This window comes from Ochotona curzoniae, unplaced genomic scaffold, assembly GCF_017591425.1.
Source record: "Ochotona curzoniae isolate NIBS_2020 unplaced genomic scaffold, NIBS_Ocur_1.0 contig_4792, whole genome shotgun sequence".
NCBI lineage: Eukaryota > Metazoa > Chordata > Mammalia > Lagomorpha > Ochotonidae > Ochotona > Ochotona curzoniae.
In genome coordinates, this window is record NW_024466389.1 from 8,664,582 (window position 1) to 8,689,592 (window position 25,011).

At 52.6% G+C, this 25,011-nt stretch overlaps 1 protein-coding gene across 1 annotated transcript in view; it reads left to right on the plus strand.

The window, feature by feature from the left end:
- Positions 1-262: 262 nt before the first annotated feature.
- The window catches only part of FHAD1 (forkhead associated phosphopeptide binding domain 1), a 108,526-nt gene continuing 83,777 nt past the window's right edge, over positions 263-25,011 (plus strand). The window contains exons 1-3 of the mRNA XM_040987613.1: positions 263-355; positions 16,049-16,255; positions 22,387-22,648. Coding sequence (XP_040843547.1) covers positions 263-355; positions 16,049-16,255; positions 22,387-22,648 — 562 coding nt within the window. The remainder of the gene's footprint in view (positions 356-16,048; positions 16,256-22,386; positions 22,649-25,011) is intronic.

The following is a 25,011-nucleotide window of genomic DNA, read 5'->3' on the forward strand; positions in this document are numbered from 1 at the left end:
GGAAAAAGGATCAGAAGCTGACATGGGATGCCATGTCACAATTGGCTGCTTAACCTACAACACCACAACACTGGCCCCCAGGCGGAAAAAAAAAATAGTTGTTGAAGTACACAAGACTGCCCTTGTGGCCAGGGGCAAGTCCACCTATGCATTCCACCCAATGTGGGTGTCTCCCTTTGGATGCGGCTCCCTTACAAATTGGAGAACTGCATGTTTCTAACAGAATTCATTCTGAAAACCTCGTACAGGGAAGGCGGAGAGAATGAAAGCGTATCTGAAGAGTGCAGACGGCTTTTTTGTCCTAAATAAAAGTACTACAATCGGAAAGCATGAAGACTCAGACCTCGTCCTGCAGGTAAGACTCTGCTCCCTGTCCCCACCCCTCTGCTCCCCAATCCCCAAGGAGCCCTGAGTGCACTATGGAATTGAGCTTCCATTTCTATCTTTTCTTTTTAAACACTGAGCTGTGCGTTTGAAAGGCAAAGTGACAGAGAGAGGGAGAGACCAAAAGAGATCTTGATACGCTGGTTCACTCCCCCTCATGGCTGCAAAAGGCAGAGCCAGGCTCAAGTCGAGGAGCTGGCAGATCTGTTCCCATCTGCCATGAGAGTGGCAGAGTCCAAGGACTTATGCCATTAGCTGCTTTCTCCCCAGGTGTGCAGCCACAGAGAAATGGATCTGAAATTCAGAGCCACCAAGACTTGAACTGGTACTCCAGGCTGAGGCGTGGACATTGCAACGGGCACCCTCACCCACTGCATCCCCACACCTGCCCCGTGGAGTGGACGGTCGTGTCTGGCCTTGATGCACCAAGCCCTCAGTGTCCGGTGGCTGGGTGTGCGCCATTTCCTTGGCTGAGTCATGAAGCCAGGCACGTGCAGGGCAGGTGTCCTCCATCTTTGGCTTCCTGTGTCTGGGGGTTCCAACGGTCACCCCCAGAGGGGCCTCTCCCTTTTCAAAGCCCCTGGGGACTCTTAGGGGCCCCCTGGGAGCCCACAGAGCCCAAGGCAGTGAAGGGGGCCAAGCCCCAATCTCAGCTTGACATCTTCTTCCATCTGAACCTTGGAAACGGCAGTGGTCTGGGCCAAAGCCTCATCTCATTGACAACCCAGAAAGAACAGAATATTAAAAAACTGTGGTTCAAGCCATTTTAAATATCGAAGGGGGTTAAAATAATGAAATGGAAAGAGAAAGCCTGCGGACTCTCTCCATAACTGTGAAAAGCTTCACTCAACAGACTTGTCAGATGTTTTATTTGAAAAAAAAAAAAATGATGAGTTGGCCAAAAGTTCTAAAAATAGTACTGAGTAATGGCATGCATGCCTGATGCAGTTGCCTGTGATGACAGCGATGTCAAAACCAGGAGGATGACCTTGGTACTGTGTGTGTGTGTGTGTGTGTGTGTGTGTGTGTGTGTGTGTGTGTTCGTTCTTGTGTGGTCTGGAGTCATTTCCTTTGCGGAAGTCAAGACACAGAACTGTTATAGCTTCCAGGATCATCCGAGTGGTACCCTGTGTAATCACAATGCCCCATGGCCATGTAACCCCTGGTAACCCCTGGAATGTTCTTGGTCTCGATGTTTGTGTCATGTTGAGAATGCTGCACAAATGAAGTCACGCAGTAGACCTTAGAAATGCTTATCGTTTCTTGTTTGTTTTCAGATTTACTTATATATGTGAAAGAGTTACAAAGAGAGAGGAAACAGAAAAACAGAGGGAGGTCTCCCCTTCACTGGTTTACTCCCCAAGTGACCACAATGACCAGCATGGGAGCAGGCCAAAGCTAGGTTGGAGGAACCCCCACCATGTCTCCTACATGAGTGCAAGAGGCCCAGACATGTGGGCCACTTTGTGCTGCTTTCCCAGGTGCATTAGCGTGGAGCCAGGCTGGAAGTGAAGCAGCAGGACTTGAACCAGCACTCCCATAAGGTGGTGGCATTGCCAGCAGCAGCAGCCCCCTGTGCCACAATGCCAGCCCCTACCATTTTGTTTTCATTCGTGATGTCCTTCGATCCATTCGTGGGTTGTCGAGTAGTGTTCCATGGCTGGCTGGGCCACTGTTTATTGCGTATCCATCCACATACAGGAGGACTTGGTGATTGTGTCCAGTTGGGAGCTGTTACCGCTCTGCCCTAGACGTGTGCACCTGCGTTGTCACTGCTTGCACCCAGGGAGAGGTATAAGTGCCAGCTTTTGTGGTGGGTTGGGTTTGGTGTCTAATGGAGCTGCCAGGCATGGAGAAGCAGCTTCCTGCATCCCGCCCAGCAGTGGAGGTGAGTGCAGGTCTGGTGTCAGTGTGCTGGTGTGTGCCCAAGTAGAGGAGCCCGCGGTCTTCATTGGCGTCTCTAAGGGAGCTGGTGATGCTGAGCCTCTCACGTATCCTCCGGTGGAATGTCTCCACGTCCTAGACCCATTTTCTGGTTAGACTGCTGGAATTTTTTGCAAGTCTTCTCATTGATCAGATATGTTACGGGCCAATCTTTCCTCCCAGTCTGCAGCTTCTCTTTGCATCCCCTGAACAATGTCTTTCATAGGACAAAAGCTTCAAGTAGTGAGGAGATCTGATTTGTCATTTTTCCTCTATGGATCACACATTTGGTGTCACATCTGGGAACTCCCATCAGTTCCATTGTACTGACGGTTTTCTTATGTTTTCTTGTAAGAGTTGTAATGTTTAAATCTGTGAATCGTGTGCCATGGAAAGTCTGGGTCAAGGTGTTTTTAGTTTGTTTTCGCCAGTAGATAGTAGTTACTCCAGCAGAATTTATTTTAGAAACACAGAGAGATGGTCCATCTGCTGGTTCACTCCCCAGATGGCCACAATGGCCAGAGCTGGACTGGTCAGACGCGAGGAACCAGAGCACCCAGCTCTCCCACGTGGGTACAGGGACTTGAACCATCCTCTGCTGATTTCCCAGGCCATAAAGCAAGGAGCTGAATTGCAAGTGAAACACGCAGGACTCAAATAGCACCAATATGGGATGCTGGCGCTGCAGGCAGAGGGTTGGCGTGCTGTGCCACCGCCTCTGCACACAGGCACTCTCTGTTGCATGCACCTGCTCCCTCAGCACAGGGGTCTCTGTTGCGTCCCACTGATCTGTGTGTTCTGTGGCCAGGTTAGTCATTTCTCCTTTTCTTTTTGCAATTATTTTTACTTCTCTCGTTCCCATATCTCTATGTCAGTGTGGTATCTGTACCCCATTGTCTTCCGATCTAAGAACATGCTCTTTCTTGGATTATTTAGGTCTCCCGTGACTCCTTTCATGCCTGTCTTAAAGCTGTTAGCATACATTTTTTTGTTTTAGATTTACACTTGAAAGTATTTTCCGCTGGTAATAATAATACCATATATATTTTTTTTACGTTGGTGTCTATCTGGTCATGGCAACACGTGCAGATTCAATTTATTTTTGTGTACTAACGTGAGAGCTTGCAACCTGAGCAGAAGTTTGTAGAAGGCTTTCCTTGTGTCATTTTAAAAATTCTTATACATATATAAACCAGAATGGTTCTATTTCTCCCTTTCTGATCTGTGTGTCTTTAATTTCCTTTTCTTGTGATATTGCATTGGGTGGGATTCCCAGGACTTTGGTGCCAACACTGTCAACCTTGGCATTCACCTTGATCCGGATTCCAGGGGTGGGGGAATATTCAGTCTCCTGCCCTTACATGTCATGCTGACCGTAGGCTTTGTGTAGATGCTCTACCAAATGAGAAAGTTCTTCCTCCGTCCCAGGGCTCCAACAACACTTAGCATCAGGTCCGCGTATTAAAATGGCTCAACATACTTCTGCCGGACGCTGTCACCCGTGAGGTGTGCTCCCTGCAAGGACACGGGGAAGCCTGCTCAGGCACTGTGGGAAGGAACAAGGTATCATCACTTCTTTATGTTGACAGGAGAGACAGTCCTAAGGTAGTTTTACTTCCTGTCTGGCCAAGACAGATGAGGGTCTCTGTTTTGGACCCAGCTGTGACCCCAGAAAGCTGGCCGTGAGTTGAGGGCGCAGGTCTTGGAGCCAGAGCTGCAGTATGAATCTCATTGAGGTCACTCCAGGCAAGCGGCTCCGCCACCCAAAGCCTATGCCCACCTCCTGGGGAGCTGTGAGGCTTCAAGGGTAAAAACACACAGAAAGCTCCTGCACACGGTGCCAGGGGCATGACCCCAAGATTGCTGTCAGGGCATCTCGACACAGGGATGGGAGGGTTCTGCAGGGACGCTGGGCTGAGCGCTCTGGGGCTCCCATGGTTGAACGAGCTGTTGAAAAGGGAACAGCTGAGAGCAACTCTGAGGTCAACAGATAATGGCGGGCACTTACTGTGGCCAATCAACGGACTGCTTGCTGCTCCTTGGCTTAAACAGTAACCTCTGGGTTTAGGAAGGGATCCGTGGTGTTTCCAGGCTTCCGCGGGCTCCCTGGAGAGCTGTGGGTGTGAGTAGCCAGAGGTGGGATGAGCAGACCTGTCCTCGTTGACCTGTCCGCCCAGCACAGAGGTAAGGAGCTAGCTTTCAAAAGGAGATAGCAGGAGGGGTTTTGTGGTGCTGTGGTACAGCACATTAACCCACAGCCTGTCGTGTCAGGATCCCACAGGAGCACTGGTCTGAGTGCCATGGAGCTCCCTGCTACTGCACCTGGGAGATCAGTGGGTGATGGCTTTAATGCTTGGGTCCCTGCACCCATGTGGGAGACCCGGATGGAGTTGTTGCTTCCGGCTTTGGTGTAATCCAATCCTATATTTCGTGGCCATCTGGGGAGTGATTGAGCAGACAAGATATTTCATCTACTTGTTCATTCCCCAACTGGCTGCAATAGCCATGGTTGGGCTGGACCAATCTGAAGCCAGGAGTCAGGAACTTCTTGGGGGTGCAGGGCCCCAAGCACCTGGGCCACATTCTGCTACTTTTCTAGGCTCATTAGCAGGGAACTGGGCTGGAAGTGGGGCAGCCAGGACTTGAACTGGTGCTCAAAATAAAACTTAAAAAAAATTTTTTTTAAAAAGTGGGTACACCAGTCTATTGTGAAAAATTGAGTCCTTAGGCAGCCTTGCAAGACAGAACAAGGTGAAGGTTGCCATCTGCTTCCTTCTCCGGAACTCGCTGATCAGCCTCAGAGTCACGCTGGCTCAGCTTGAGGCCACCCTGAGCAAATGCCCAGCAGGCAGTCAGCTGATCGATTGCTAATGCCCTTTGTGCCTCTAGAAGTCAATTCATTACATAAGGGCTAGGCTCGAAGCAGCCTGACCCAACACACACACACACACACACACACACACACGTGCACACCCATGCTCACACACATGCACACCCACACACACTCACAAACACTCACACGCGGTCACACCCAGCATGTAATACAGGTGGCTTACCTTACTGGCGGCACAAGCCCTACAGAACAGAGTCACGTTTCTGCAGATCTGTCTGCACTCAATGACAAGGCAGAGACATCTTAGCATGGCTGAGATCATCCTGTTTCTGACTCGTTTACACTTTCTGATAAAGGAACAGAGTTCTGTGCTGGGAGACTCACTAAAAACTCAAGAGAAAGCAAAGGACCCAGAAGAAGTTAGAGCCCTTTGGAACCTGTCTTGGGGACAATCAATATTGATGTTTGTAGGACTTTGTCCTCCAGACACTTTGCTGTGTCTGAGAAGGAGTTTGTTTCTCTGTCAGCGAAAGGAAGCCTGTGTTTGCCAGCCTGGTTTTCGTTCACTTTGGTCCACAAATATTTACCTAAGGCCTGAGTGCCAAGGTGAGCGGGGGGCAAGGTGACACATGGTCCCTGTTGCCAGGAAGCTACTAGGAGGGAGCGAGAAAGGTCAGGAACTTGTCCCATGCCAGTGTCGGGACTTCCTCGGAAGGGAAGAGGACAGGAGGGTTTGATCTGGAGGCAGGATGCCTGTGCATAAATCCTGGGGTGGGTGTGTGGTAAGCCTAGAGAACGGAAAGGAAAATGCTGAGTCCAGGAGCCAGAGCATGGGCACCCTAAGAACGCTGGTCTTGCGATCAGCAGTGGGAAGAAGCCGCACAAGACTTTGGAGGGCAGAAGGCCTGTGCCATGAGATGACCGCTCTAGGAGTGTGGCGGCACAGTGCATGAAGCCACCTCGCGAAACACCTGCATTGCTGGTCGGAGAGCCCCGTTCCAAGTCCTGGCTGATTCGCTGTGCAGGTTTATCAGCCCCTTCTCACGCAAGATCAGAAGGTGGGAGCGACAGGATTTCCCCAACAGCTGGAGCCCCTCCAACCCCTGCCTACCACCTGTGGCGTCATCATTGTTATTGTTGGACAGCAACACCACTCTGGTGATGGTCTCATCCCTTGGTGTCCCTTGTGGACGTGCAGGTCCACCTACTGCATCCAAGGCCATGTAGCCCTGGAGCTCCAACATCGCTTGGAACCTTCCCCAGGGAAGGGTGAGTGCCCTCTTCCCCAGCAGAACATGTTACCACCCAGCTGTCTTTGCTGCTTGTCTAAGAGGTGCAATGTGGTACCCTGCTGTTGTAACTCTGAGGCTTTGACAGGTGCATCTGAACTAAGATGCTGTCCCCTGCTCATACCCAGGATAAGGGTCCTTGGCTGCCTCGGCTCTGCTCCACCCTAAGTGCTGCCCTCTGTGAGGTGTGCCCTCTCGGACCACCCATCCTCCAGGCTCCTGCCTACCCCCTGACTCCACCATTCAGTTTTCCCCAAAGCAAGTTATTGGTCTGGTTTGCTTCTGGCAGGTGGAGGGCTGGGTCATAATCTTTTTATTGTGGGAAAACACACATAAGAGAAAGTTTACTCCCTTGGCTGTTTGCAAGCTCCCAGCTCTGTAAAGAAAGCTGTTGTGGCCCCACTGGCCCCGTGCAGCCCCAGAGCTCTGCTCATTTTGCCTGCTGCAGAGACCACATCCACCACCCCAACCCTTGGCACCCACTGCCCTTTTGGGCAGAACTGCTGGCACTTCCTGTCTCCACCAATGGGCTTATTGAATCGTGTGGCATTATTCCTTTTGAGGCTGGCTTGTTTCACTTGCCACGTCCTCAAGGGCCGTATTGCACTGACTACTATCCCAGGTGTGGACACTGGCTGCCTCCTCCCTGTGGCCATACAGGCTGTGCCGCTGTGAGCGTGGGGACACAGATTTGCCCTGGACATGCTGCTGATTCTCTGGGGTGTGGGCCCAGAGGGGCAGATCCTGGCTCGTGCAGGAATGTTCTCTTCACTTCCCCAAGGAATCTCTGTGCAGTTTCTCATCCTCTGTTCCCACTCGTAGTGTGCGGGGTTCTCCCCATCACCCCCTGCACCGGGTTCCTTCCTGTCTTGCCATGTGGCATTGAGGTGGATGAGCTTTGCCTTTTGTCGACCACAAAGAGTCCCAACAGTGAGGGTCCCATCCTTCCTTCTGTCCATGGGGGCTCTTCAGAAAGTTCGTGAAACATTTATATTATGGAAAAAAGCATAGGTAAGTTATGAGTTTTTGCACTAAAATTCATGTGTGGGGGCTGGCGTGATGGCATAGTTTATAAAACCCCTGCCTGTGATGCCGGCATCCCGGATGGGCACTGGTTTGTGTACTGGCAGTTCCACTTCCAACCCAGTTAAAGTGCTAAAGTGCCTGGAAAAGTGGTGGAGGATGGCCCAGGTACCTAGATTCCTGCCTCCCACGTGGGAAACCTGGAAAATGCTCTGGGTTCCTGGCTTTGGCCTGGCCCAGTGCTGGCCATTTCAGACCGCTGGGAAATGAACCAGCAAACAAAAGAGACCTCTCTCTCCTCTTTCTGACGTTGACTTCCAAAATAAATAAATCTTCTTGAAAATCATCAAATCAAATGTGTCTGTCAATTGCATTTTCCCACAAACTTTTTGGCACGCCTTCAGAACAGCCCCACAGGGTGGAGACCACAGCTGTCTCTCTGTCCTCATGTAGCCGAGTGGAAGTGGGCTCAGAAAGGTGAAGGGACTTGCCCCACAGCCACAGCCCTTAGGAAGCGGTGGGGCTGAGTCTACGAGTTAGAGCTGTCTGACTCGGTGCTACTGGAGAAAGAAACCTCATGCTTTGAACATAAATCTGATTTATGTTCTATCTGAATAGCTGAAGTTCCCGAGGAAGTTGATGGAGCTGGGAGAGTCCCTAGTGTGCACATCTCCAGGAGAGAAATGGGTTTTGCAGTGAGCCTCGCTGAGGTGGCGCCCTCTCCTGGGGAATTCGGGTAGGGAGACGCTGGCTGGGCAGCACCATGTTTTCTTGGAAGAGCCAAATTGGCTGTTAAGAGAAGGCGCCAGGCTCAGCTCCCCAACATAACCCACACCCAGGCTGCCTCTTTGAAGAGGAGCACAGGGGCCTCCAGGCATCGCAGGCAGGCAGGAACCCATTTGGGAGAAGGCACAGCATGTACAGAGGCCTGGAGATGTTTGGCAAAGGCGTGGCGGATGTCCGTGTGTGAAGGGACCATGCAGACCAGCAGGCGTGTGACATGTAGCCATTTGGAAGATGGAACGGCCTGCCTGGGTGGCTTAAAGGCTTGGGGGGTGGGGAGGATGGATTCTGAGAGAACACGGGCAGGAGGCAGGTCGAAGCAGTCAGGTGCATGGACCGGCTGAGCATGGAAGGAGGCTGGCTCTGTCCTTGTGAACTGTAGGGTCCCAGGCAGGCGCTGAGCCCGTTTCATGGTGACATCTGCGCGTGTGGGGTGGGTGCAGCAGCTGAGCGACTGTGAGGTGCTTAGCCCAACGCCGTGGCAGGCGGTCAGCACGTGGTGGTTCTGTGTTCTCTTTCAAGAAGCATAACTCTGCGAGTCAGAAGCCTGAATGGATTCAGCCTGCTTCTCTGTTGTCACAGTGTCAGCCCAGGTTCCCATGAGCCCGTAGCACATGGGCCCATGTCACAGAAGCTCCACGGCTCCGAGCCCAGGTCCCTCCCTCCCTCTCTCGGGGCTGTGTGGGTTCCAGGGGCTCCTCCCTGGGTCTCTCCCAGGAAACCTCTCTCTCTCTCTCTCTCTCTCTCTCTCTACCCACCCCCAGCTCACCATCTCCCTGCAGCCTAGGCCCCTCCCACACATCTTTATTTCTTTGAACACTCAGCTTTATTTTCTGCCCCTATTCACTTTCTGCAGGCTGGTGTAGGAGGGGGTGGGGTTGGGGTTGTACACACACACACAAGCCACATGTGTACACATTTACATATAACACACATGCTACACACACACGTACACACATCCATAAATATGTAGTGTGTGCACATATAAGTACACGTGTTTATAGTGCACACATATGCACACATCTACACACATATAACCACATATTGTACATGCCTACACGTGTGGGCACTGTACATGCATAATGTGTGCAAAATAGATGCTTGCATACACATGGGGCACACAGAACAAGGGCACAGATTTATACGCACAGACACGTGCAACACACAATCACAGAAGCCCTTGCTCGCTGTTTCAGGGAGCCTGGCTCGTTCAGGTGCATTCCCTCGGCACGTGCCTTTGTTCCCGCTTCACATCTCTGCGCGGGGCCCTCGTGCAGTGGGCCAGGCCGGCTGCAATGCTAGCGTCTTATAGCACTGAAGTGCTGGTTTCAATCCTACTCCATTTCTTTTCCAGCTCCCTGCTAACAAGCCTTGGAAAGCAGCTAGGATAGCCTGCTCCCTGCCACCCACCGGGAAGATCCAGACAGAATTCTAAGCTCCTGGCTTGCGCCTGTCCCAGCCCTGGCCAATGTGGCCCTCTGGGGGCTGAACACTTGTAAGAGTGACTGAGATGATGAGACCAAGAGAGGGCTTTGATTTCCTGGCCAGGAACTCAATCCAGGTCTCCCAGCCAGGTGATGGGCCTGGAGTAGATGGGCCGTCCTGTTGTGGGCTAAGGAGTTGATTAGCACTTGTTAAGCTGAGCAGTAACAGGAAATGGGCTTGCGGCTAAAAGCACCTGGTCTACTCCGACTCATTGGCATCCTATGGTTTGGTTAAAGGGCTTGGGGGAACGAGTATAAAAGGAGTAATAAAGCGAGGCTTCGCAGAGACTTCCACCATCACTGGTCTCCTGTCGGTGCTTCATCCCCAGACCCTCTCCTTGTCCACGTTACTGGCTCTGCTGGTCGGAGCAAATGGCGCCTAACATGGGGCACGGCACGAGGGACAATCTGAGGGACCCCTGGACCAAGAAGGTAAGTTTAGAATTAAAAAGTTTTGCAGGGGCATAACTGATTTCCTCCCCAGACCCTCTCCCCGTCCTAGGGCATGAGGGACAATCTGAGGGACCCCAGAAATCTAGAGGCAAATTAAAAAAAATTTTGCAGGGGCTTAAATAAAATTTATCATGGGGCAAGAACTCACTAAAGTGCAGATGATTAAGGAATCCGAGATCTGCTCCACTCACAAGGCACCGACAGTAAGCTTAAGGCCTCGCAGAAGTTCGTTGAAACTGTCTGCGACGTATTCCCATGATTTGCTCTCCTTGTAGCCACCTTTTTCCTCTGGCGCTTGGTAAATATTGCTTTGTCATCCCGGTAAGCATTGGTGCAACCCTTCCTTCAAAAATTATCTGTAAGAAGGGGGAGGGAGCCACAAACCAGATTAAGTAGACAGAAGGAACTCCAAACAAGGGTAACAAAGAAGGAGCTGCAAACCAGAATAAGAAGGAACCCCAAACTGGGACCCCCAAACCAGGGCAAAAGGGAGAAGGAACCCCAGACCAGACAAAGTCTGGAGCAACTGCGCAAAGTAGATTCGGGGTCCTTTTCTGAGGAGGAGGAAGGGGTAGAGGATGGAAGTGAGTCTTCCGAGGATCCCCCACCCGTTGGAAGCTTGGCTGAATGCTTTGCTCTGATGGCAGTTCCTGGGATGCTGATTTTGTGAGTCAGGCCTTCTATTGCTGACAGCTGGCCGGAGCACCGCCCCGTAGCACCCTCCCAGGATGCGTTAGCCAGCAGCTGGATCGGAAGGGGAAGAGGCAGGATTCCGGTGGGTGCTCTGATACGGAATGCCTTTATGATGTTTTCTCCTTCCATCCCTGGCTTGTTGTGGGATCTTACTAAAAGCTTTTCCCGCGTCTGTTGACCTCGTGGCTTTTCCCTCCTTTCCTGTGGGGTGTTTAACCATTCTTTCCTTCCAGGGATGGAATCCGCTTAGTCATGCTGCATAATCCTTTGGACGGGCTCTTGGATTCTGCCTGCTGGTATTTTTGAAGATTTTTGCATCAACATTTACCAGGGATACTGGCCAGGAGTTTTCTTGCAACGTCGCTGGTTGGTTTCTGCAGGCAGGATCTGCTGGCCGCTGGCATAAGTTGGAGTCTCAGCTACTTGGCCTGTAAAATAGGGATCATGGCAGAACAGCCTGCAAAGGAGAGGAAGGAATTGAGAAAGCTCAGCGGGGCCCAGTCCATGGGCAACTCTTAAAATATTTCATAATAAAACAGAGCCCTGTGTTGTGGCTTAGGGTGAAACCTACAGTGCTGGCATCCCCCGTGAGCGCTCATGTGAGTTCCAGTTGCTCTGCTTCCAGTCCAGCTGCTTGCTGCTGTGTCTCAGAAGGCAGCAGAAAATGGCTCAAATGCCTGGACTCACACAGAGACCCAGCTGGAGTCCCAGGCTCCTGGCTTCAGTCTGGCACAGCCAAGCTGCTGTGGTCATTTGGGAACTGAGCTAGTCTCTGGAAGACCGATCCCTGCTCCCCTCCCCCGAAGAAATCTGCCTTTTAAATAAATAAATAAATCTTTAATAATAATAATAACAGCCAAGCCATTGATCCCACAGTAGCGTGGCACAACGAAGGGCTTGCGCTCACAGTGACTATAGGCTTCCAAAGCTGTCTGAGTTCCATGCAGTTTTCCACCTGCGGGAGGGAGGGGCATCACCCGGCATCCCTGGGGAGCACTCACAGCCCAGCGCATGCAGAGGCTCACGCTGTGCTCTGCAGGCCCCACAGCTCCCAGTTCCCTTGCAGCACCCCCTTCCTGGCAGTTCCTAGAAAGTGCCAGAAAATGGGAAGAGGGAGACAAAATGCAAAGCGTGGAGTTGGTCTGAGGATGTGTTGTTAGTCAGGGCTCCGGGAACAACAGATGGGGTTGGGCCAAGCTGAAGCCCTGTGCCAAGAGCTTCTTCAGGGTCTCCCACATGGGTGCCGGGGCCCAAGCACTTAAGCCATCCTCTGCTGCTCTCCCAGGCCATAAGCAGAGAGCTGGATTAGAAGCGGACCAATTGGGACTTGACACAACTCCCATATGGGAAGGCAGTCTTGCGCCTGGCACAATAGCCTAGTGGCTAAATTCTTGCCTTGCATATGCCAGGATCCCTTATGGGTGCCAGTTCATGTCCTGGCTGTTCCACTTCCCATCCAGCTCCTTGCTTATGGCCTGGGAAAGCAGTAGAGGATGGCCCAAAGCCTTGGGACCCTGCACCTGCATGGGAGACCTAGAAGAAGTTCCTGGCTCCTGGCTTTGGATTGGCTCAACTCTGGCTGTTGTGGCCACTTGGGGAGTGAACCAATGGAAGGAAGATCTTTCTTTGTCTCTCCTTCTCTCAATAGGTCTGCCTTTCCAATAAAAGAAATATATATATATATATTTTTTAAAAAAAGCAGCACATTAGACTGACAAGCCATAACCCCAGCCCCTTGTTTTGACTTTTCTGAACTTTCACGTCTGGGGCTGGCTTTGGGGGAAGTGGTTGAGATACCTGTGTCCCCGGTTGGAGTGCCTGAGTCTTAGTTCCTGGCTCCCTTCCCTGACTCCAGTTTCCTGTTAATATTGATGCTGGGCGTGGTTGGGATCCACCTCCTGTGTGATACATCTGGAGGGAGTTCTCGTCAGCCCAGCCCAGTTCCAACCATTGTGGGCATGTGGGCATAAGCTAGGATAAGGGAGTGTGCTCCATTGTACTCATAGTCATAAACCCATTCTCCCTCTCTCTGCCTTTCAGATAAATTAGAATAAATCCCATTTGGTTGCTATGAATTATTATTTTTAAAAGACTTATTTGAAACAGTCACAGAGAGAGGAAGGAGAGATCTTCTATCCAGTAGTTTGAGCTGACCCGATTCAAATCCAAGAGCGTCTTTCAGGTATCCCACATGGGTGTAGGCACCCAAGTACTTGGGCCATCCTCCACTGCTTTTCCCAAGTACTTTATTAGGGAGCTGGATCAAAAGTGTAGTAGCCAGGACTCGTGTGGGATGAATGGTTATGGAGACATCAGCATCACGGACAGTGGCTTTGCCTGATGAGCCACAGCACCAGCCCCTGGTATCATTCTTCCAGTGCCTTGTTGGTTCAATATGCTCTTACTGGTTGGAATTTCCACATCTGTGTTTGCGAGAGACTGGATTTGGTTTTGCTTGCTATGGTTTCTTCAGGTTCTGGCACTACAGGATTAGTGCCCTCATAGAATGAGTGAGGAAGTCTTCTCTCCACTCCTGTGTTCTAGAAGACATCACAGGAAAGTAGGACCATTTCTTCCCTGGTGGAACTTTCTAGTAAGCCCATCTTGGGTCTGATGTTTTCTATCCTGAAAGCAACAGGTTATTGATTCATTAATGGATATGGGCCCATTCAGAACATCTGTTTCTCCTTGTGGGAGCTCTGGTAGATTGTGTCTTTTCAGGAACTGGTTGGTCTGTTTCCGCCAAGACATCCATGCTGCAGATGGAGAAGTGTCTGTGGTTGTTTTTCCTCCCATTGACGCCAGCTTCTTCATCTGATCATAGCCACTTGTGTCTTCCCTCCTTGTTTCTGAGCTAGCCTGCTGTAGGCTTGTCAATCCTGTGCATCCCCCCCAAGAGCCAACCTTCCTCTTTTCAATCTCATTCATTTCTGCTCTTGTGTTTGTTTCTGTTCTTCTGCTTGCGCTGGGAGTTGCTCTTCTGTCCCTGGTTCCCTGTGGTTCCTCCTTGAGCCTTGCATTATTTAGAAATGTCTTCTTCTTTCACCAAATGTGTATGGGTTTTCCAGCCCTCTTGTTTTGTTTTATTGCGTCATGCTGTGAGAGCATTTTCTACGATGTTTATAGTTGGCTGGGGTGTCGTCCACCTCAGAATGTGGTCCATCTCAGTGAGTATCCCATGTAAAAATGTGCCTTTTATCTGGCTGCTTAATGGTGCTGCCCAGGTCAGCTGCGTCCTTGCTGACCTGCCCACTGGATCTGTCCATTTCTGACAGGCAGCACTCTAAGCATTTGCTATTGCAGTGCACCTGTTCCATCAGTTTTTGCCCTTTGTATTTTGACATTCTGTTGTTGGGTGCGTACATATTAAGGACTGTTGCATCTTCTTGGAGAACTAGTCCCTTTCCTCATCATGGAATGCTCCTCATCACTCACAAGTTTTCTTGTTCTAAAGTCTGTTTTGGCTGCGGATAACACTGCGTTCCAACTTTCTTTTGTTTTCACATTGTGGGTGCCAAAGTATTTGGTGGAAACATGCAATGTGGATAGACAACACAGACATCTGAATGAAGCGAGCTTGGGTGCCAGCCAAGCTTAGCCAGCTGGGGGACTTTGCATAAACTCAGTCATTCTGTGTCTTCGTTTCCTTATGTATAAAACAGAAAATTATCTCTGGCTTGTCATGAAGAAAGAGATGCAACAGTGCAGTGAAGCAGTCAGCAAACCTCCTAGCGATGTAATGTTTAATTAATGTTATAGTATTGCTCTACCACATGTATGAATATGTTGATACCTACACAATTAGGAACGTGAACTCCTGGGTATTACTATACGATGGGTTTGGGTTTCTAAGTGTGAATCTGAACGAGGGACTTAAGAGAAGATAAGCCCAGAAAATCACCTCAAAGTCTCGGGCCCTAAAAAGAGGAAGGTTTCCCTGCAGCCCACAGGCCACACGCTTTCTCCCCTCCTGGGCCTCGCAGCCCTGGGATGTGGTGCTACCTCCTGGCCACTGGACTTGCTCACGTTTCTATCCCAGGTGAAATTACAGAGTCCCTGTAGTGTCCACTGCCCCCGTCCCCCCAACAACAACAACCAGACATACCCGCCAGGGCCACTTTCCCTGGGCGAAACAAAATCATAACACTCCCCCCATCCATTGGAAAGTGCACCATCCTTTCGATTGGATGGATTCAGAGTGGCTTTTAAGAAGCAAAAGAAGTAGTTGGTGGCGTGGGAAAGTTTTTTAAAAGGTAATGGCAAAGCTGTGTAGGTAAGGTGTGAGTGATTTTATTTATACATTTTTTAAAGGATGTAAGTATAGAAGCAGACGGAAGGGCTGGGTGCCCGGCACAGCAGCTAAGACACTCCTTGCGATGCCCGAATCCCACACTAGAGTGCTGGGTTCGAGTCCTGGCTCCTCTTCCAGTTCCAGTCTCCTGCCACTGCACACACAGGAGGCAGTGGTGATGCTGCACTCACAGGGTCCCCACCGCCCACAGGGGAGACCAGACGGAATCTCGGGCTCTTGGCTTCAGCTGACCTAGCCGCAGCTGCCGAGAGCATTTGGGGAGTGAACCAGCAGAAGAAGGGCTCTCTCTGTCTTTCTGCCTTTCAAATAAATAGCCATAAACAAACCTTCTTAAGACACCCATACATGGTCGAGTGCATTAACCATGCCTTCCCCTGCTGGGGGCAGGGATCCTGGCTGATACATTAATCTTTGCATGTTCTAAGTGCTTTTCTCCATTTCTCAGTTTTTACACACTTAAAAAATACAAAGAAGAAACAGATGAACCCCAGAAATTAATCTCAACACCCTCTTAGCTAGAATACCTGCCCTATTACCCCACACTTGGACATTGTCTGTGCCGGGTCATGGGCATCGTCCCATCTCCTTTTCCTGTCCTGCCCAAGCAGCACCTCCACATCGGGTGAGAGACAGGAAGTGGCAGCTCCCTGGGTACACACCTGCTGGGCTCCCCAGGTTCCCTTTGCCAGGTCTGGGGTCAGAGAGCTGGTCACAGCCACGGACAAGCCACCGGCTGTGTCTGACCCTCAGCGCCCTTCTTTCAATATGTGGGCTGTGGGGTCACAGGCACGTCCCCATGTGGATGGGGAGAGATGGGGGTGCTGGACGGCTTCTGTTATACTACGGCCAAAACTGCCCTTCTCCGTTGCAGTCCCCCGACATCGACAACCACCACGCTCTCATCGAGTTCAACGAGGCCGAAGGCAGCTTTGTGCTGCAGGACTTCAATTCCCGCAACGGCACCTTTGTCAATGAGTGTCACATCCAGAACGTGGCCGTGAAGCTGATCCCCGGGGACATCCTGAGGTTTGGGTCCGCTGGGCTGACCTATGAGCTGGTCATCGAGAACCCACCCCAGGTGAGCCGGGCACTGCGGGGAAGGGGGCAGCCCAGGACCTGGTACCTGCATGGCAGCACAGATCCCACTGTGCTGGAAAGCTCAGGCTCCGATAGCCTTGGCGCCCTCTTCTGGACATTTGCTGGAGTTACGTGCAAGAGTTGTAGAACAGTGAGCTAGATTTCATTCTAAGAAACCTGTGTGTGCTTTTCAGAGTGCAGAGGCGGCTGCTGCTTTCCCAGGCAGCTCGGTGCTCTGCTGCATGCTATGCCATGTATGGTTCTGGGTCTCCATCCCGTACCACCCCCATGTGAGCGCTGTTGCCACTAGGGGAGAAGCTCCGGGTGTCACTGGCCTGTGAGCAACAAGACTTGGGTCGGGGCCAGTGCGGTAGGCCATGGGGGTATAGGGTTGTAGCTGGTTGGACAGAGGGTGTTCTGGTAGCCAGCAGGACTTGGCACCACCTGGTGGTAGCTCTGGGGCATAGGGCTGGGCTGGAAGGAGCATTGCCCTGAGCAAGGAGCATAGGGTCAGAACTGGTTGTACACAGCCAATGTCCCCAGCGTCTGAGGTTTGATGCGTGGCGACGAGGGGTCTGGGTAGCCAGATGCTTGGGGATTCGGAGTTCCACTGCAGGCCTGCAGGGATGGGCTCATCGTCAAAGTCGTATTTGTATTCTTCCTCAGTCTGTGACGGCGTGTTGGGGCTATTAGGGTAGGAGTGCAATGCTGCCAGGCAGGGCTGTCTACAAGCCATAATGTGGGTCTGTGGCTGCCATTCCTGGGGCAGCGTTTGCAATGCACACATGGCTGTGTGAGAGTCGGAGCCATACATGGGCATCTGGGAGCCACACATGGGGGTCCAGCAGTAGTTGGAAGTCATGCCACCCGGGCACTGTGAGCCCACCGTGCTGAGCCACTGGCATCCCCAGAGATGGTCTGGCAGATGGAGTGCAGCTCCACACAGGCCGTGGGCTCCATGGCATCCTTCACCACGCTGAGCTGGTTGTCTCTTCTGCTCCCCCACCCCAGCCCTGCTCATCACTCCCAGGCTCCCCAGGTTGCTGCGCTTACCTGCAGCACTGGACGCATGGGGCTGCTGATCCACAGCCTGGGACTCCCTCTGTGACCTCCTCTGGTCCTCATGACTTTCCAAAGACTCCACCTTCAGATGGCATCTCACCTTGACCTTGTGGTAAGGATCCTAATGCCAGAAGTTTGGGGAACACATTCCGAGCTTAGCACCATGCTCTCAACAAAATCCTGCACATGTAAGAGTTGGTTCTCATGAGCCAGAGACTCTGCCCTGGCCCTGCCCAAGTGCACCTCCAGGGCCTGTCCCATGGCCACCTGAAGGACCCCTCTCTGAGGGAGTGATCAGTGTCCAGGAGACTCCTGCTTATAGGGGGTCCAGACAACCTCTGAGGAGTTCCACTACTTTTTAAAGTTTTTTTTTTTATTGGAAAGTCAGATCTACCTAGAGAAGGGGAGACAAAGGGAAGGATCCTCCATCCACTGGTTCACTCCCCAAGTGGCCACAACAGCCAGAGTTGAGCCAATCCGAAGCCAGGAGCCAGGAGCTTCTTCAAGGTCTCCCATGCAGGTGCAGGGTCCCAAGGCTCTGGGCCATCCTCTACTGCTTTCTCAGGCCACAAACAGGGAGCTGGATGGGAAGTGGAGCAGCCAGAATACAAACTGGCACCCATAAGGGATCCTGGTGCACATAAGGCGAGGACTTTAGCCACTAAGCTGTTTCTCCAGGCCCTTTTCTTTCTTTCTTCAGTTTTTTTCATTCTTTCACTGGGAAGATCTCTGATTCTTCATTAACCAATTGTCTAACAACCTTTCTGAAGTACAGAAAGCAGGTATAAATCATGCCTTTTAAACAAGTAATTTGTTTGAAAAGTGGAATTACAGAGAGAGAGATCTTTCATCCACTGGTTCACTCTCCAAATGACCACAATGGTCGGGGCTGGGCCAGGCTGAAACCAGGAGCCAGGAGTGCAATTTGTGAGTCTCCCTCAGGGGGGACAGAGGCCCAAGCACCAGGGCCATCTGTCATCCACTGCATTCCAGGTGCATTGGAAGGAGCTGGCTTGGGAAGGGGGAAGCCAGGACTCAAACGAGCATCCATATGGGAGGCCAGCTTCGCAGACATGAGCTTGACCTGATCCACCACAAAGCCAGCCCTGAAATCATGATTTTAAATGACTACAGCAATGCCTTCAGATGAAACACCAGTGCCACTTCCTGCCTGCAGGAGCTGGGGCAGGTCACTCAACCCCCCATGAGCTTCAGGTTCTTATTAACTCCCTGCATGGCAGGTGAGAATGCCTACTGTGAGGGGAGCCCCGCATGTGCAGCGTGCAGCTAGCCCTGGCACACGGGCCCTCTGCCTTGGCAGCACACAGCTGGGGCGGCAGCACTCATTCCCCCATGCCCGTGGGTTTCCCATCCTATCCACCGGCCCAACCAATGGCAGAGCCAAAGCAGTTTTTAATTGCACCTGTCCTGAACACAAGTAAACTTTTTCCCTTGTCGTTATTCTCTACACAAATAAGGAGATCAATTTTCTACACAGCAGTGACATGTGTCAGGTGTGGTAACTTTAAAGATGATTTAAAGTCTGCAGGAGACAGGCCTAGGTTCTGTGTTAATACTACACTGTGTTGCAGAGGGACTTGAGTACCTGGGGATTTGGGGGTCTGCGGTGGGGCCTGGAGCTGAAGTTGGACACCCTGCTGAGCTGAGCTATTCAGGGGCAAAGTCACTGCTCAGCCTGATGTGCAGCCCCCAGGCCTTCCTCAGGGCACACCAGGCTCCCCAAGGGTTGCACCTGTCAGCCGTCTCCCCATAGCCCCGGCAGCAGGTAGATTATCTGGAACCCATGGCTCTGGTTCCTCGGGTACATCGGTAACGGGCGTTTATTGAAGCTGATAGGAACTCAGCCGTGAGTGTCGTCCTGGTGCTGCAGTCGGCTAATCCAGGGTCAGATGGAGGAAACCAGGAGGAACACACGGCACTCGGCCACGAGACCAAGAAACAGCAAGCACGACCGTGCCGTGGGCCATCTGGGCAGGAACTGGCGAGGAAAGATGGTAGTGGATATTTTTTTAAACTAAACTTTCCCAAACCAGACTTGCTGATAACACACCTTGACCCTGAGTTCCCTCCACAAGCAGACCTGCCGATAACACACCTTGACCCCGAGTTCCCTGGTGGTGGCAACGTGAGCACAGCCAGGAGCCAGCTCTCCGCCTGTGTCCGTTTGTTCCCCTGCCTGCTCTCCGATGGCTACCCACAGCCAAAGGTGTCCCCGGACCTTGTTAACGACAGGGTGGGCCTGCCAGGCAGAGAAAAACAACCTCATTGTACTGAAAGGTTCGTTCTCAAAGATCTCTTTCATTTATTTGAAACAGAGTGATGAGAATGAGCGTCTGTCTACCGGTTGACTCCCCGAATGTCCAGGCCAAAGCCAGGAGTCTGAAGCTCCTTACTGTCCCTCGTGGGTAACAGGACATCCTCTGCTGCTTCCCCAGGCACATTAGCAGGAGCTGCGTCTGAAGTGGAGCAGCCGGGACTTGAACCAGTCCTTCAGTGTGGAATGCTGACATTGCCAGCTCTGTTTTAATCTGTAGTGCCACAATGCCAGCTCCAGAAAAATAACTTCAACTTTCCTGCTAAAGCCTCGCTGAGTGAACGGGCCTTAAGAAAACTAAAAGTTTTTCAAAATGTTTGAACCCAGTGAGCTGATGGCAGAGCTGGTTGCCCTTCTGTTTCTAGCATGTTCCCCGTCAGGGTTCCTGTTTTCAGGACCTGGAAGGTGGTGGAGTCAGCTCAAACCAGCTCGAACCAGCCTCCACCCTGAGCAGTGCTGGACAGGACCCGAGCCAGGGCCTCAGCCAGTATTTGTCTCTGCAACAATGTTCACAGTAGCCAGAAGTGGGAAGCAACCACTTCTGTGTGCATCCAAGATGACCAGACAGATACAAGGTGGCCTATCAGGGCGGCAGAGCAGTGCCCAGCCTTGGAAGGAGGGAGACTCTGCCACACACACGCGCTACTTCCTGGGTAAAGCGGAATGTTGGAGAATAGCAGTGGCCAAAGTCTTAGAGCCCGAGATTGGAGCCGATCGGAACCGTGCTTGCCGAGGGCTTGAGGGAGGAAGAGAGACGACCTACTGACTATGAATAGGAGTTTTATTTTTGCAAGATAACAGGAACCTGGAAATCTGTCGCAGAGCCACAGTACTGGACACCACTGAAGCGACCACTTAAAAATGGGTAAAATGGAAACTTCATGCTGAGTGTTCTTGACACTGGTTTGTGCCTGTCTCTGCCCCCTGGGTGCTGGCCTGTAGCTGTTGGGGTTCTTCTGGGAGCGGTAGGGGCTCTCTTGCAGTTAGTGTCCAGGTGCTTCGTGCTCCTGCTTGGTTTAGGGTTGGGACATGGGCATCAGGCAGGGTGGCAGGGAGTCCTGCTTGTGTCCATCTCAGAACCAGGGGAGGGCAGAGAGGAAAGGTGGATGGCAGATACTGGCCAGGAAGAGAACTTCACAGGAAGTGACAGAGCCCCGGAGCACTGCCGAGCTCCCTTGTGGAGACAGCCCAGAGGGGCCCGGGAGTGGCCAGCCATGGGAGCCGTGCTGCTGAGCCCTGCCCTGCTGTGCGAAAGATGGCTCTGGACAGCGGGTCAGGGTCCCAAGTAAGGGGAGAAGCTGCCTGTTGGCCACAGCCCCACTCAGACACAGGGAGGCCTGTCTGCCAGGGCCTGGTCTGGGGCGGGCACTATCTTCCACCTCTCTCTGCGTCTCTGGGAAAGCTCACGTGCTTTCAGCCAAAGGAGGAGGAGCAGGAGGCCTGGGGCAATGCTCGGGCAGGTGCAGCCCTGCCTAGGTGTGTGTAACCCTTGAACGGAGCACCCTAATTGGAAAGTGCAACATCTCTGTTCAGAGAATTGGGCAGGGAGGGAGAAGGAGAGCCGGCCCCTCTCTGTCCTGTCCCTCTTCCCCACTCGCTGAGCTTGGGTGACTTCAAGTTGTGTCTGCAAGGTAGGACTAAGGATTCCCTTTCCCAATGGATGGCTGTGACAAACAGAACCACTCAGTGCCATAAGTGACATCTCTTAAGCCACAGGCATGACATGACACCCCCTACACACTGAATCCCAGACAGAGGCCATGGGCACACTCTCCAGCCACATCTATGCACTCCTCAACAGGATCTGAGGAGTCCCAGAGGGCTGGCCCAGAGGCAGCAGCTTTCTCCCTGTCTGGTTCAGCTGGTGTGTGAGCGCCCGGCAGGTGTGCCCTGTGATCATTGTAGGAGCTGCCGATATGACAGTGAGCCAGGCGGAAGAGGTGGCATGCTGCCAGTTCAGCAGCTTCTTGCTGCCAGAGAAAATCACCTGCTCTGGCCCGGCCTCAGTGTCATCACCAGAGGGTTGGGTGTGTGCGCTGAGCTCACGGCCGCCACTCTCTTGCAGGTGCTTGGTATGAGGGACACAAGCCATGACTGGCACTGAGAGTGTGCTGTGTGACCTGTGGTGAGACCACCGTCCTAAACTTAAGGAGAGTCCAGGAAGGTTTCCTAGAGGAAGTGACTCATAAGCTGAGGTCAAGGAATCTCAAATGCGTAGCTGGAAACGTTACAGAAAATGACCACTGGGTCACACAGGAACCGCCCTGAGTCATGGAGGGACAAAGCCAGCACGGCAGGTCAACTGGAAGATACGCAGTCAGATGTGGCCAGGGAGCTGATAGCCACTTATGGAAAAGCTTTCTTTTTGCCAAGGCCGTCAGCCTGGGTCCCTCCCGACAGGCTGAGCCCCGACTGTCTCTGGTCTCAAGCGTTGATGGCACGGACAGGAGCAGACGTATGCTTCTGTTAGCCTAGCCTTGAGCTGTCAGTTTTGCAACTTTCCGATCTGTTACAGTTCCCAGTATTTCCCTATCTGTTTAATGGTCATTTTATCTCAGCCGACCGGTCGTGCTGGCCTTGTTCCTTCATGACCCAGAGCGGCCTCCTACGTGACCATATGAGCCTGTCCTCTGCGTGGCCAAACGTAAGCCACTGTCTCACAGGCCTGCTCTCTGCCCCAGAACAAAGGGATGGAGACCATTCCAGCTGACAATCATCTCTTGTCTGCCCTGCAGGCCTCCTTCCCGTGGGCGAGGGGCCCAACACCTTGGACAAGGCCGCAGCCGTGTCGGTCCTCGCCACAGCAGAACCACTCACCCTCGTCGACACATATCCCCTTCCATCCGGGCGTCCAGCCAGCCTATGTGCAAAGGAGCTGGTCCCAGGGCTTCCCTCGGCCAACCATGGTCCCCCCAGGTCCCCACGGGAGGCCCATGAGTGCCAGCGGGAAGATGTTCTCATTCGTGATGGGCCCTACATCTCCCATCATCAAACAAGGTACGCGTGCATCTTCTGGGGAGGCTGGTGGGCTGATGGAGAAGCCTGGGGGATGGGTCTTGGTTTCTGCTTGCCTCCTCTGATTTCTTTAAACCTAGGAGACAAATTTCAGGATAAACAAAAAGTGGAGGAGAAAAATCAGCTGTAAGCTTTAACATGTGAGTGTCCGAGGTTAGCTTTCTGGTGTGTCCCTTCGTGTGCCCATGGCAGAATCCCTGCAGTGCCTTTGCATGGGCATGTGTGTACACACATGTGTGCATGCGTAAACATGAATAATGAATGTGTAGCCAGACCTCAGATGGACGGGTCATTGGAATAATGAATGAATGGCAGTGGTTGAGCTGCCAGCTCTCTGAAGGTTCAGTTGGGGCTGGGCGTCCCCCTGTGGCTTGGTGCTTCACCCGGCTCCTGGTGGGAACCCACGGTGTCTCTCTCGCTAGCCATTGGCAGGTGGTCATAGTTCTCCACCAGGAGGACCTTCCCCAGGCCCCTGAGTTGTGAAGTAGCCCCAGCTCCCTCCATCGAGTGGTCTTGCAGAGCACAGCAGAAGCCAGGGCGAGGGGGAGAGGGGATCTCATGTGAGCCAGGCACAGGAGCCCAGCTGCTTCACTGGGTCACAGACTCCTCGGATCCATGGTGCAAGTCGGCTCTGGGATATTGAAGCCAATACCACAGTGCTGTCGAATGTGGCCACATGTGGAACTAATGATGATGGAGGGAAAGGGATGAACGTGAGGCTGGGAGGGGCTCCTGTCTGGTCTTTGGAAGAGGAGGCACTGGGGCGCAAGGGACCCACGGCTGGCCGCGCACAGAGGATGCGCAAGATGGCATTTCCAAGCCAATGCAGATGTCTCAGGGCAACTCCCCCTGTCAGCCCTTGGCTTCCGACCTACAGTCTCTGAAACCATGAGGAGGCAACCGCTGCCATTACAACCAGCTGTGCAGTGCTGGGCCACTGCTGTCCCAGCAGGTGCATGCAGGCTCCCCGGGACGCCGGCACTAAGGATGACGAGGGCCATCTGGCATGACATGTGCCCGCCTGGAGGGTCCGGTGACTATGCAACCCAAAGGCCTTGGCAATACAGAGTGTGGCCCACAGACCTCCGGGTTTGTGAAATGGACTTAGCCAGCACCCTGAGCAGCGTCTGGAGCTCCCAGAACACACCGGCCTTCAGCAAGCCTGCATGAGCATAAGGGAATTTTGTCTGTTTCTTGCCAGCTTCTGGCTTTGGCCTGGCATTGGAGGTGTGAACTAGTGAACAGAATCTCTCTTGCCGCTGCCTCCATTCCCCATCTGTGTCTCTCATCGTTTAAAACAAACAAATAATTAAAATGTAACAAATAAACTGAAACAGGTCTTTCCTGTGGCCCTGAGTCGGCCCTGCTGTGTAGACGGTGAGGGCAGGTGGGTGTCAGGTGGTGGGGACTCCAGGGATCCCCCGGATAGGAGAGGGGCAAGCACGTGGTGGAACCTCCCAGGAGCCCTGGGACACTGAGACACACACCACGTGGACTTCAGCTACTGTTGCCTCTGCACTGGGGACCTGCTTGAGCACACTGCTAACTTCTCCGTGTAATAGGGCGCCTTGTTAGGCCCCTCGATTGCTGCCCCACCCAGTTACATTCCAGCTGCACCGAGTCTCACAGTAGCCAGGTTAGCACTGTGGTTGATCAGAAAGCCAGTGCCCAGAGGGGTGCCGGCTTGTGTCGCCACTGCAGGTCCGATCCAACTCCCTGCTAATGGCCTGGGAAAAGCAGCTGAAGGTGGTCCGAGACATGGATGCCTGCCTTAGCTGGCCATGATGGCTATCTGAAGAGTGAACCAGCAGATGAATCTCTCTCTCTCTCTCTCTCCCTGTCTATCTTGCTCACTCTGTACCTCTGACTTTCAAAATAAAAATAAATCTTAAAAAAAAAAAAAAAGCACACTTCAGTAGCATACCTTGGCTAATTGGGTGAGCATTCTCCATTACAGGCCTGGCCATCCCAGCCAGCCGCCCTTTGGGGACCCTTCCCAGCCGCCAGGAGCCTCCTGCTGCCCTGATAACCAACCTCCGCTTTGCGCGCTCGGCCTGGTCCATGTGCCTCATGCTCCGCGGTCCTGAGCTAACTAAGCTGACAGACTGAGGACTGAAACCATTCTCAGACTGGACAAGGCAGGCGTGTGACCCGCAGAGAGGAGAGGTCACACATAGGGAGCTGTCACACAGGGCGTGCCGTCACATGGGCAGCCAACGCAAGGCGCCATCGCACAGGCTCTGTGCTGGGCCTAAAGAATGCAGGGCACGGAAGACCCTGCCACATCTCCTGGGGACCCAGACCCCAGTGATCGCCGCCGCCTCTTGCTTCTGTTACCGCAATGC